This window comes from Carlito syrichta, unplaced genomic scaffold (genome assembly GCF_000164805.1).
Source record: "Carlito syrichta isolate Samal-C Ts95f unplaced genomic scaffold, Tarsius_syrichta-2.0.1 Scaffold112228, whole genome shotgun sequence".
Lineage (NCBI taxonomy): Eukaryota > Metazoa > Chordata > Mammalia > Primates > Tarsiidae > Carlito > Carlito syrichta.
Genome location: NW_007056324.1, coordinates 255,698 through 269,473, shown reverse-complemented (window position 1 = coordinate 269,473; position 13,776 = coordinate 255,698). Strand labels below are relative to the sequence as shown.

Genomic DNA, 13,776 nt, shown 5'->3' with positions numbered 1-13,776 from the left:
AGCGCCACGAGCCGGCGGCCCAGCCAAGCCGAAGAGCGGAGCGGCAGTGTAGGCCTGGCGACGGCCCTCGCGCCGATTGCTGTCTATGGCGGCCTGGAGTTCCCCCGGGGAGCTGAGCGCCCGCGTCTCGCACTCGTAAGGGTACAGGTACTTCATGTACCTAGGGGCGGACAGGGGATGGGGTGGTGTGTGGGAGGCTGGGCCAGCTGCGCAAGTCCACACCTGGGAGCGCGCCTCTGGCCCCGCCCCCGCCCCGCCCGCTTCCCTTCTGCTCGCGCCCCTGGCCTTACTGGGTGCGTAGAGTGAAGGCAGCCGAGGTGATGGTGGTGGGCAGGCTGAGGCCGCGAGTGACCTCCCGCCACACTTTGCGGTTGATGACTTCCACCAGGCCGCCCTTGGCAGTCACCAGGCGAAACAGCGCGTACAGGTCCAGCACCTGCTTCGCCATGATGGGCACGCGGTTCACCGGCGTCCCTGGTGGGGAGTGGGCAGAGAGGACACTGGGACCAGGACCCCGTCTGCGGGTATCCCGAGGGACTAAAGGAGTTGGATGCCTGCACAAGGCGTAGGTACAGGACGGGACCCCGAGGAGAAAGGGCGAGAGGGAGAGATGCGGACGTGGGATTACAGGTAGAGGCTCCAGGGCCTCCCTCTTAGCAGGAAGGGCGGGAGGCTAGACCGAGGTGGGTAAACTTCTTCGTAAAGGGCCAGATGGTCAATATTTTAGGCTCTGCAGGCCAGTCTCCGTCAACAGCTACTCAACTCTGCCACTGTGGCAGCCGTGGGGGATACTTAAAGGAGTGGGAGCCGCTGTGTTCCAACAAAACTTTGCAGACTCTGAAAGTCGAATTTCACACGTCTGGAGATGCTATCACCCCCGCCCCCGTGTCCCCCCCACTATTTAAGCATTCTTATCTCACAGCGGCCGGGTTTGGCCCTAAAGCTTTCGTTTGCTGCCCCCTGGGGTAGACCGTAGGAAGGACTTCCGGACAGTACTGAAGAGCCGGACTCCCCTAAACTGCAGCCCCCGGAGGACTGCCCGAGGCCGGGGTATGGCGAGCGGGAGAAAAATCAGTTCCCGCCTCGGCCCGCCGACTCCGCAGCCCGCGCCGCCCCCGCCGGTCAGCCCTGACAAAGGGGCCTGTCTACGCTGAGCGATGGGCCCCAGTTAATTCCTTACCGATCCCGTCCCCTCCCGCCACCGCCTTTGGACCCGAACAATTAGCTGCGGCCTGATTAATGGGGGAAAATTATCGGCCCCGCGGGACCCCCTCTCCCCGCAGCTGAAGGGGAGGGGCGGAGACAGAGCTAGTGGGGAGTAGGCGGGCAGGCAGTGCTGGGATGGTTCACACACACCCTGCCTCTAGGTGGAGGGAAGGCTTCGAGGGAGGGCCAGAGAAGGGGCGCTGGAGCAAGAATGACTGGGCCTCTTTGGGAAGCAAGAGGACTTGGGGCTCCACCAAGTGTCCCTGAGAAAGAAGGGACCAGACAGGATGCTGGGCCTGGGGTGAGAACCGAGGGAATTGGGCCAGCAGCTGCACTAAGGAAGGGGGGAGCAGTGCAGCCAGTTAATTAGCGGCTTATCAGGCGGCGCTCAGAGTGAGTTAATTAGCTTTGTAGAGAGAGATAATGAGTCAGTGTTCAGTCCCATGAATCTGGGGAGAAGCCGAAGTGATGGACTGCTGCCCACCCTGATGCCCTCCTGGACCCTTCTTGCATTCTCTTCCAGCTCTGAGATTCCTAGAAAGGAATTCCTCCTGCTCTACAGCCCCTACTCACAGAGTCCCCAGCCCACCCCTTGGGAAGTCCTTCCTTCAGTCTAGTCCCGAGTCCTTCCTGCTGTAGAGTACATAGGGTGTCTCCTGCCTGAAGCAAGAGAAGACTGAGGAGAGACGAGGCTGGTGGAAGGGCCCTTGATAGAGAACTAAAGCATCCTCAGGCCTCCAGTCCTGGAACCCTCTCACCCCTGGCCAGCCCCCCGCTGGTTCCTCCTCCCACCCTCCCAATTGATCCCGCACTCATTAACCTGCCAGTGGGTTGGCCGCTAATTAATCCTGGGGTGGAGGAGGGGGGCAGGGTCAGAGGTTAAAGACGCTATTGAGGCCCAAAGGACAGGTGCTGCCAAGCTCAGGCCTTTGCAGGGAGAACCCAACCTGGTTTCCTCAGACCTGGTAAGTGGGGGCAATACCAGGGTCTTTATCCCACTCACCCCTCTTTTGCATGAAGCTAAACAGGTCATCCAGAAATTCCTTCCTCTTGGGGTCTGCATCGAGCTCATACAGCTGGGGAAGGATTGGGGTTATTCTCCAGTTCTGATGATCCCCCTCCCTCCCCAGACCCCAATTCAGGTTGTGACCTGAACAAGGGTCCCTGGCTGAAGGGGACAGTTGGATCAGAATGTGGACTTCCTGAATTCGCAGTAGGCTCTCTCCCCTGGGGGACAGATACGGCTGCCTTTTTCTAATATACACAGAGACCTGTACTGGTAGTGGTGCCCTGGGCAGTTCAACCCACCCATCTAGGGAGTAGGGGAAGAGAGGAAGCAGGAAGGGGCTGGGGAAGCTCAGCCTGCTCTCCAGGGATGAGTCTTCTCCCACCCTGAGGGGACATTTAGAGCCCCAGAAGGAAGTTCCAGACTGAGGAGACTAACAGATGTATCTGATCCTCTCATTCATTCATGCGAAGACTTCATGCTGTTCACAACCCTGTGTGCCAGGGCTGGGAGTGGGTGAGGGGCAGAGATGCTTCTAACCCACTCCCAACCAAGGTGGCTGCTCAGAAGCTCCTGGATTAACACCCAGGGCCCCTCAGCCCATTTTTGATCTGATCTTCCAGAAGTAGTTACCTTGTCTACTATAGAAGCTGTACCCGTACCGTGGGCTCAGGGCTTGAAGGCCATTCCACCCCTTCCCAGCCACCTGGAGCCCCACTTCCTGTATCAGCTCCCAAATATCACCCAAGAGGAACAATCCTCAGAGTACTGACCCAGAGTAACAGTCCTTGAGTAACACCCATAGGTAATACTCCATTCCCCAATAAGAATTCTCAGAGAAAAAAACCTCATGAGTTAATAAACCCCAGAGACCCACCTTCAGAGCCACACTCCCACAAAAACTGAGCCCTAAGTCTTAGATGGATGCCCACAAGTAATACACATATACTCTCCAAGTAATAACCCCCAGAATCATACCTAGGAGAAACAGTCTCTAGAGCCACATCTCCACAATAACAGAGCCCTGGGCAACACTTGCAGTTTTACACTAATGCCACAGAGTACTAGCCACAGATGAACTCTGGAAAATACCCAAGACCAACACCCTATGAACAGCACATCTGGAATCACAGCCCTGTGCAACACCTTCATAGGGACAGCCTTGAGTAATGTCCTTAGAATAACACGCCAAAGGGTCCCCCAGGGATAAAGAGGCTCAGATTAAGGTCCTGTGAGTAAGGTCTTGTCATTCCCAATGATATACTCGGGCCCTTTTGTCGTGCTGCGGCTGTAGTGGCATCACAGGCTGGAAACTGTCATCCAAAGAATTCAGGCCAGGGGGAGGATTTGGATGGGGGTGAGGGGGTGTGACAGGAAAGAGTAGAGGGGTGTACCAGCCTGTGAAGGGAGTGACAACCTCTCTTCTGCTTCCAAAGACAGCAGTGGACAACGCAGGACACCCCACTGGTCACTGGAATATGACCTGGTGATTTGCATGTGAGATGGCAGGTGGGGTGACGCCGGCACTGGAATCCCTAGCCCCCAGATGGCTGTCCCTCAAAGGCTCCTACACCCCTCCCATCTTCCCTTCCACCTCCACCAATGGCTTCCAATCTGTTGGTCTCCATATTTCTGGGCATCTCCTGCACCTCTTAGTCTGTCCCTATGCACTTCTGTGTATCTGTGTGTCTGTCTCTCCCTCCCCGTCACTATCCTCCAGTCTTCTCACTGTCTCTCTCTAGGTCTCTGTGCCTCTGAGTCTCTTTCCATCTTGCAGAAGGTGGTGGGGGTGGGTGGGCTACTAACCACCTGGCTCTGCTTTTGCCCAGAGGGGAGGGGGAGAGAGCCTGACATTGAGGGGGTCCTACCTGCTTGAACTGTTCCTCGTAGGTCCACTCGTGGGGATGGAGTCCAGGGGGCTGGCTGGAAGGTGAGCTGGGGCCCCGGACCCCTGGACGGCTCTCCTCAGCTGCCTCCTCCTCTGCCCCGGCTTCCTCCCCCTCCTCATCCTCTTCATCAGCATCCTCCTCTTCCTCAGCCCCAACCTCCCCCAAGACCCCCTCAGGGGCCTGTGGGGTCCGGGGTCCAGGCAGGGGAGGCCGTGGCGGCAGCAGCGGGCGTGGAGGGGCCAGCGGCCCCACCCCCTGGGCCAGCCGAGCTGCCTGCTGCCTCTGCAGGGCTTCCATGACAGCTTCCAGGCGCAGTCCCCCTGCTGGGGGGAGCCCTGGTGCCAGGCGGGGCCCCGAGGAAAGGGCCGCCTGTGGGGGAGGGAATTATAGGTGCTGGGCCTTGCTGCTCCCACAACCCCCAACACAAGGTAGGTGGTCATGGATTCAAGGAGGTGCAGCGGGTGGTTAGGAAACAGGCAGAAAGATCGCTTCCCAGAGGCTGACAGAGACAGAGAAATAGAAAGAGAAGGAGAGACAGAGACCAGACCCAGGGAGTCAGAAATGGCCATTGGCTGAGGACAGGGAGAGACTGAACAGATCACAGAGGATGACAGGGACCAAGAGAGAGAGGGGAGAGAGAGATGACAGAGACAATGACAAGGAGATATGGAGAGAGAGATAGGACACAATGACAAGAGACAGGTGGGGAAGGACAGAGGTCTCAGGCAGAGACAGGATGGAGAGACAGATGAGGAAAGATGAGATTGATAGAAATATTGGGTAGAGAGACAGAGAGGGTAAGAGAGAGAAAGAAGCAAGAGTTAATAACCGAAGACCTAAGGGACAGGCAGCGCAGAGAGGGGCAGAGACGGAGAGAGACAAATCGTGAGACGCGCTGAGAGAGACAGGGAAAGGCCGACGCAGCTGGAGACAGGGACAGGAGAGAGAGATAGGAAGAGACAGAAAACCGAGGGGACCGTAGGAGACGGGGCAGAGAGGCGGGACAGCACCCAAGGAGTCGCGAGGGTAGAGGGCGGCAGGGGCAGAGCTGGGACGGGCGAGAGGCAGCGGGGTGGTGACACTCGGCTGGGCGGCCGCACTCACCTGCCTGGCGTGGCCCGCTGCCCCCGGCGTCTCCACGGCGCCGCCTCTGCTCCGCCGCCTCCCGGGCGGCCCCTACCTCGGCTGGGTTCGGGGCGCGGGGTCCCCGAGATGCGCTCCTGCTGTCGTGCGCTCCTCTGGCCGCCGCGCGCTCACTCGCCGCTCTGCTGGCCGCGGCCGCGGGGGCGGGACCCAGCCGGGCGGGGTGGGCGGCGACGGGGGGGGAGGCCCCTGTGGGCTCGGCCGCTCGTAGCCCCCCAACAGGTGTGTCCTACCTTCCTTACAGCCAGATTTAGGAGGAGGGGGCGCTGGAGAACCGCGGGGAATCGTGCGACCGAGAGTGAGGTGTCCATCGCCACTGGCCTCGGGACCAGAGCCGCGCCCAGCCTCAGGAGTCGTGCCCCTTACACCCACACTCGGTACCCGGCTCTCATACACAAACAGTCGGGTTCACACACCAACACATCTTGTAACAAGTTCAGGCACACAGCTGTCTATGGCCACTACAGTGCCAATAGCCAGAGCAGTCTGGGGATCTTGACGGGCTGCAGGATGCTGGGGTGAGTGTGGAGGGCCTGGCCAGAACAGAAGCTCCTCGCCCTGTCCTGCCCACATGCTGCCCCTGACTGCAGGCATGCTGCAGTTTGCACACATGGGTGCACATGGCAGTGGACGCACACCTATGCAATCGCTCGCTCAGAGATCTTTGAACTGACCACACACCCACAGTAGGGTACACATGCCACATTCAGATACACGGCCATGCAGAGTTTTTAATCTCGTTTGACATTCCATTATGGAAATTTTCAAACAGAAGAGTGAATAGCATAATGAACCTCTGGCACCCATCGCCAGTCTGTTTCAACAGTGGTCACCATTCTACCCATCTTCACATGTTCTCTGGCCACATGTGCCTGACAGACTCCAATCTGTATCTCCAGACCCCTTCAGCCAACTGCTCTAGGCCTACCCTACCTCCAACCATCGCCCAGATACTGAAATGCTATTTCTTATTTGGGGTCCTGAGTGGCCAGGATTTTTGCCTGAGCAGCCTGAACCCCATTTCTCTCAGGCATCCTCATACTTCCCAGTTTCTTCTTGTACCTAGGAGGGACCTACCTACCAAATGTGTGAGGGCCACCCTAGGTGACACTAAGTGCGTGAGTGAGCAGCAGTTCCCTAGGTGTGACCTCTGGCATGGGTGTGAAATTATGTCAAATCCTGTGGCTCCAGGAGCTGTCCTCTGGCCTCATTCAGTGAAGCAAGCATGCCTCAGGGCCATGATTCATTTAGAGGGGAGTGTGGCCTTTGTCTCCTCCCTTCCCTCTCACCACCCAATTGGTCCCCTCTTCTTGGCCTCAGCTTACTCTGGCTCAGACCACAGCTCCTTTTTTTTTTTTGAGTCAGAGTTTCATTCTGTCATCTAGACTGGAGTGCAGTGGCTTGACCGCCAGAGTTCAGGTGATCTTTCTGTCTCAGTCTCCTGAGTAGCTGGCACTACAAGTGTATGCCACCACACTCCGCTAATTATTTGTAGATGAGGTCTTATTGTGGTGCCTAGGCTGGTCTCAAACTCCTGGGCTCAAGCGATCTTCCTGCCTTGGCCTCCCAAAGTGCTAGGATTACAGGAACAAGCCACGGCACCTGGCTTCCAACAGCTCTTCTGACTAGAGTCCCGTGGTAGGTGCCACCCAACTGCTTTCCCTGCCTCCAGCCTCCGCCCTTCTCTGAAGCCCCACTCCCACTGCCCCACTATGTCCTTGTTCTTCGTGGCCCACTCCTGGCCACACTGAGGCTCAGCTCTGCTCACACCTTTGACTTGCCCCCATGTCCTTCACTAAGATCTCAGACCTCATAGCCTGTCAGACCCCCACCTCCCAGAAGCCTTAGTGACCCAACCACCTTCATACTGATGTCCCCTCCTCCGTGGCTTTGCTTTGTTTGGTGTGAGTTTCCTGGGGCAGAGCCAGGCCTATTCCTCTGCCCACCCGCTTGCTGACGCTGGGCCCACAGAAGGGAGAATCAGTGAACATGGAGAGGCAGATAAACATGCTCTGGTGGATTACTGAAGGAATACAGGCCAGAAGGCAATGATCTGCAGGACTCCTGTGCTCCACGCTCTCTTTTCCTCCACATAGCTTCCCCTGGCTCCTCAGAGGAGATGCAGAGGAGTGATGGATGGTTAAGGTTCTTACTAGAGAGGTAATACTAGTTGGGGATATTCTAGTTCTTTGGAGATTACTTTGCAGGGTTTGGGTTGAGGGAGGAGGGGGCAGGGGGTTGGGCAGTCAACCCCTCAAAATATATCAAGCAAAGTAAACCTATCTTTGGAGACTGGGCCAGAGGGCTACAACTGGGAAGGGCTGAGGGGGAAGAATAAGCCTGACTGGGACCTGGTTTATCTTTCTTTTCATCTGTGAAAAGCAGCGGTTGCCTCTTACACACACATACACAGAGCCTGGTCCTATACCTCACAGAGATAGACAGACAGACCGAGATCTCCAGAGACCAATGCTCCATTCATCCAGCACATATTTATTGAGTACCCATTTTATGCCAGGCACTGTTGGACACAGGAATAGATAAAACAAAGTCCTTATTATAATGGTATATTTCTAGTGGGAGAAATATATAGTGTGTCAGATGGTGATAAGTACCATGGAGAAAAATGTAGCTGGGTTGGGGGGGCATAGAAAAGGGAAGATGTGTTAGTTATCTATTGCTGTGGAACAAATCATCCCCAAATTTAACAGTTTAAAACAACAAACATTTATTTCCTCACAAGTCTTTGCATCAACAATTCAAGAGCGCCTTAGCTGGATGGTTGGCCTCTTATGAGGTTGTAGTAAAAATTTTTTTTTTTTGAGTTGGAGTCTCACTCTGTTGCCCAGACTGGAGTGCAGTGGCACGTTCACAGCCTCTGCAGCCTCGACCTGCTGGGCTCAGGTGATCCTTCCTCCTCAGACTGTAGCTGGAACCACAGGCATACACCACCACACCTGGCTAATTTTAAAATTTATTATACAGATGAGGTCTCATCGAGTTGCCCAGGCTGGTCTCAAATCCTGGGCTCAGGGAATCCTCTTGCCTCTGCCTCCCAGTCACACCTGGGACTACAGGTGTGAGTCAGTGCACCTGGCCAAGATTGTAGTAAAAATATTAGCCAAGGCTGTAGTCATCTAAAGGCTCGACGGGGACTGGGGGATCCACTTCCAAGATGGCTTACTTACACAGCTGTTGGCAAGAGGCCTGTTTCTCCCCACATGGACCTCTCCATAGGAGTGTTTGTATATCCTGCCAACATGGCAGTTGATTTCCCCCAGAGTAATCCAAGAAAGAGAGATTAAAGAGGCAACAATGCTTTTTATGGCCTAGTCCTGGAAGTCACACACTGTCACTTCTGCCATATATTATCTATAAAGTACATAACTAAGTCTAGTCCACACTCAAGAGGAAGGAAACTAGGCTTCACCTCTTGAAGGGTGGAATGTCAAACATTTTGTGGAGGTATTTTGAAACCACCACAGAAGGGATGCTGTTATATAAATATTGTGTTAAGGCGAGAGGATCGTGCAAGGATAGGAGTTTGAGACCAGACTAGGTAACATAGGGAGAACCTATCTCTACAAAAAAATTAAAAAATTAGTATCGCCTGTAGTCCTAGCTACTTAGGAAGCTTAGGTGGGAGGATCACTTGAGCCCAGGAGTTCGAGGCTGCAATGAGCTATGATTGTGCCACTGCACTACAGCATGGGTGACAAAGTGAGACCTTGTCTCTTAAAAAATTCACTGAGCAGGATTCAAAGGAGGGTAGGAAGAGAGCCTTGTGGATACCTAAGGAAGAGCACTGCAGTCAGAAGAATAGCAGGTGCAAATACCCTGAGGTAGAAGCTTGTTTGATGTATTGGAAGAAAAGCAAGGAGGTCACTGGGTTGAAATGGGTGCCCAAGGGGGTGAGTGTTTAGATGTTTGGTCAGAGGTAACATGAGCCTTGGAGCAGGCCTTGGAAGGAATGAAAGGATTGGATGAGATGGAAAGCCACTGGAAATGTCTCATCACAGAGTGAAAGTCTGACTCTGGTTGCTGTGTGGAGAGCCCTCCATCGAGGATGCAAGTGTGAGAATTGGTTAGGTGGCCATTACAGTAGTCTAGACCAGTACTCCCCAACCTTTTTGGTATCAGGGACTGGTTTCACGGAAGGCAGTTTTTCCATGGACCGCAGGGGAGGGGTTGTGGAGTCAAACCTCACTGCTAATGTTAATCTGTATTTGCAGCCACTCTCCAGGGCTAGCATCACCATCTCAGCTCCACCTGATCTCAAGGCCTCAACCCAGAACTGATCCCTGGCAATAGAGCTCAGTAATTTCTATACTCAGTGAGTGTTCTGGGTGATGTTCTAGGTGACTCTTAGGCACAATCAAGTATGTATTCCCTACTACCGTCGAAAGCCATTGTCAGATCATCAGGCATTAGAGTCTCATGAGGAGCACATGACCTAGATCTCTCACATGCAGCTCACAATAGGGTTTGCACTCCTATGAGAATCTAAGGCTGCCATTGACCTGACAGGAGGCGGAGCTCAGGTGGTAACTGAGCAATGGAGAGTGGCTGTAAATACAGATGGAGCTAGCCAGGCTCGGTGGCTGGGCCTGTAATCCCAGCGCTTTGGGAGGCTGAGGTGAGTGGATTGCCTGAGCCTGAGGGTTTGAGACCCGCCTGGGCAACTTGGTGAGACCTCATCTCTACAATAAATAAATAAATTAGCTGGGTGTGGTAGCGTGCACCAGTAGTTCCAGCTACTTGGAAGGCTGAGGTGGAAGGATCGCAGGAGTCCAGTCTGAGTGACAGAGTGAGACTCCAACTCAACAACAACAAAAATACAGATGAAGCTTCTCACTTGCCCTGCTGCCCACCTCGTGCTGTGCGGTCCAGTTCCTAATAGTCCTTGGATCGGTACCAGTCTGTGGCCTGGAGGTTGGGGACTCCTGGTCTAGGCAACAGGTGATGGTGTTTTGAGTCAGGGTGGGAGCAGTGGAGATGGCTAGTCTGGGTATATTTTGAAGATAAAATAGGATTTGTTTTGGATTGGATGTGGGATGTAAGAGAATGAGATGTGTCTAAGAGGACTCTAAGGTTTTTGGCCTGGGCATCTGGGTAAATGGAGGTGCCCTTAATTTAGACAATACAGACTATGGGGTAGTGGTGGCAGTAGTGCAAGATTGAGAGAGGAACCAGTTTGCTCTAGACATCTGGAAGTTTGAGACAACCAAGTCGAGATGTTGAGTAGAGATGGAAGAGGAATGATCTTCAAATCTGGTGCTCAGGGAAGAGATTTAGACTGAGACATTTAGGAGTCAAGATATATAGATAGTATTTAGAGTCATGAAATAGTTCAGATCACCTGGGAGGGGGTAAACAGAGAAGAGCCTTGAGGACTAAGTACTCAGAAATCAGAGGGCAAAGAGATAAGAATCCAGTAAAGGAGTGATTACTTGTGTCAAATGAAAGTTGAGAACTATGAAATGAACATTGAATTTAGCAATGGAAATGGAGAGAGGCCTGGGAGCCTAGTCCTTTGTGGAAGGGAAGGAGGGATGACAAGGCAAGCTGGGACATCCTTAACAGATGTGGGGTCTGAGCCTAGAGACAGAGGGGGACAAATTCTCCAAGGAGGCATGACTTTGCAACCCAGTATCAACGGAGAGGTCCCAAGCAGGGCCTGCCACGTCTGACACAGTGGTAGTGGTGGGGGTTGGATGGCCAACTTACCTGGGCTTCACATTCATTCAGAGTCACAAACAAGTTTTGATGTTGTTTCCAAACAAAGTTATACACGTAGTCTTTTGTATTTGTGTTCATTAGAATGTCAAATTTTAAAAATAAATAATTTTTCAACCATGTTTCTTCTATTTTCAATATTCCTGGAGTCCTAAGAAGTCTAAACTTTAACCTCAGAGCAGGGCCAGGATGAGGGAATGTCAAATTTGGTGCCTAGGGTGCAAAAGTGAAGAACACAAGAGCAGGGTCTTCGGGATTGAGTGTACTTCAAGCACCTGCCTTGCCTCACCCTAGTCCTAGCCCTATCTACCTCACATACTGCCAGGCAGTGTGCCTGCTTCCCACCCTGGGATCCCCCACTGAAATGATAGGTCCTTGAGAAGGTAGGCCAAAGGTTGAAGGAATTTGGGCTCTAGGTGAAGGTGGACACTACAGTTTGAGCCCAGAAAAATGCAGACTGAGAACACCTATGGCTCTTTCAGCTCAAAAGTGGGTGCACACTGCCACCTGGTGGTCATCCAGAGCAGGATTCTTAGGACTATTCCTAGAATTGCATCAGTAGAGACCAAGGCACACCACCTCTCAACCCTGAATTTCTCATTGTGGCACAACTCATCAAACATGCTGTTGGGCATGGTAACTCACGCTTGTAATACTAGCACTTTGGGAGGTCAAAGCAGGAGGATTGCTTGAGGTCAGGAGTTCGAGACTAGCCTGGCAATGTAGCAAGACCTTGTCTCTATTTAAAAAAAAAAGAAAAAAAATTAGCCAACCATGGTGGTTTGTGCCTGTAGTTCCAGCTACTTGGGAGGCTAAAGCAGGGGGATCGCTATGTGTGTGAAGAAAAGATCTTCTTGAGTCCAGAAAGTTAATACTGTAATGAGCCAAGATTATGCCACTGTATTCCAGCCTGGGTGACAGAGGAAGACCCTGCCTCAAAAACAAAAAAACATGCTCTCAATTCAGAATGGATCCCTGGCAATGAAGCTCAGTAACCTGTAGACTCGATGAGTGGTCTAAGTGATTCTTAGGCACAATCAAGTATATATTCTCTACTACAGTCAAAAGCCATTGTCTTGCTGGGTGCTGTGCTCTTGACTGCAATCCCAGCTACTTGGGAAGCTGAGGCAGGAGGATCATTTGAGGCCAGGAGTACAAGATCAGCCTGGACAACATAGTGGTACCCTGTCTCTAAAAAAAGTGAAAATTACCCAGGCATGGTGGCATAAGCCTATAGTCCCAGTTACTTAGGAGGCTGAGGTTGGGAAGATTGCTTGAGCCCAGGAGTTCGAGGCTGAAGTGAGCTAAGTTCACACTACTGCACTCCAGCTTGGGTGACAGAGGAGATCCAGGCTTTAAAAAAAAAAAAAAAAAGAGAGAGAAACCACTGTCTTGTAAACTGAATCTCACAGCAAGAGAGAGGTCTTCCTGAAGTTACCAGCAGTTAGTAGCTTTTCCTGCTGCTCAGACACACAAAGAAATGGAACAGATTGATAGGTCTTTATTAACAAAAACAGACAGATGGACAAAGAATGCAACAGGGGCTGTCTGAAAACCGTGATGGGAATGTGTGTATGTGTATGCAGAAAAGGCCTTCTGTAGGCCAGGAATGGCCCCTTGGAATCAGGCCCACCTCTCCAGGTCCTCTCCTCAGTGGTGGTCCCTGGGCTGAAGCCGGCTTCCCATCATACCCCCAAGGGAGGAACAGGGGTCTTTCAGGGATAGATGACCCTGACTTCAGCATTCTCCATATTACTCTGGTTCCCCAGCTGATTGGGTTGCTGAGGGGTGGGGGACAAGCCACAGGAGCACTTGCATAGCAGGGAAGTAGAATGGGGGTAAGGCATATGGTGAGGACAGAGGAGAAAGGGAAGGGCATCATCGTTGCAGGTGAAGGGGGCCTCCAAAGGGCAGCTCCGTTTCCCTCTCATCCCCCCAAATTGCTGCTGGGTTGAGGAGTCAGACTGAGGCAGTATAATACCCACCCCCAGTCTTAACTCGAGCCCTGGTTGGGGGTGGGGTGGGAAGCTCTGGAAAGGCCTGAGTTGGTGAGTCAAGCTTGTGGTGTGTGTCTGAACATGACTGGCTCCCTTGGTATATGTGGGGCTCCCTCTCTGGATGGGTGTGAGTGATGATCCTGCCGTACACACGGGTCTCAGTATCTATATGTGTCCCATGTGTTCCCATGGGTCTCTGCGTTTACATGTGTAAGCATGGATGTCCCTGCTTATACAGCAGGAACTCAGTATCTGCATGGTGTACATCCCTGTCTGTAAACATGGGCTCCAGCAAGTGGATGCATATGGGCCTGCCCGCTCCTGTCTATCCAGAGGTCTTCCTTTAGGCCTGGCTGGTCAGGGGTCCTGGCCGAAGAGGTAGGTGGTGAGCTCAAGTCGGAGGCCCCGGGCATAGGAGCGGAGAGTATAGAAGAGGGTGAGGAAGTCTTGAGTGCTGAAGACAGTGTCAGCCAGTGCGAAGGCCAGAGTAGATGGGATGACACCCCGGCCGTACTCCACCATCCATGTGTTTGGCCCCCACTCTACAGCCGTTGCCTCACCAGGCCCGTGCACAACCGTCTCCCCTGGAGGACAGGGAGCACCCATGTGAGGAGCCCAGCTTTTCCCTAGCCTGTGGGCCATTAGGGGTGGGGAATGGAGAAGGAGCTTTAGGAAAAGAAAAAGCCAGCTGGGCTCGGTGGCTCAGCCTGTAATCCCAGCGCTTTGGGAGGCTGAGGTAAGTGGATTGCCTGAGCCCGTGGGTTCGCGACCCGCCTGGGCAACTTGGCGAGACCTCATC

General features: G+C 53.3%; 2 protein-coding genes across 2 annotated transcripts in view; both read right to left on the bottom strand.

The window, feature by feature from the left end:
* ARID3C (AT-rich interaction domain 3C) overlaps positions 1-4,398 on the bottom strand; it is a 6,311-nt gene extending 1,913 nt beyond the window's left edge. The window contains 4 exon segments of the mRNA XM_021718689.1: positions 2-160; positions 291-474; positions 2,210-2,282; positions 4,081-4,398. Of these exon segments, the coding sequence (XP_021574364.1) occupies positions 2-160; positions 291-474; positions 2,210-2,282; positions 4,081-4,398 (734 nt within the window).
* An 8,065-nt stretch (positions 4,399-12,463) lies between these two features.
* The window catches only part of SIGMAR1 (sigma non-opioid intracellular receptor 1), a 10,494-nt gene continuing 9,181 nt past the window's right edge, over positions 12,464-13,776 (bottom strand). The window contains exon 4 of the mRNA XM_008070985.2: positions 12,464-13,561. Within this exon, the coding sequence (XP_008069176.2) occupies positions 13,335-13,561 (227 nt within the window). The 3' untranslated portion in view covers positions 12,464-13,334. The remainder of the gene's footprint in view (positions 13,562-13,776) is intronic.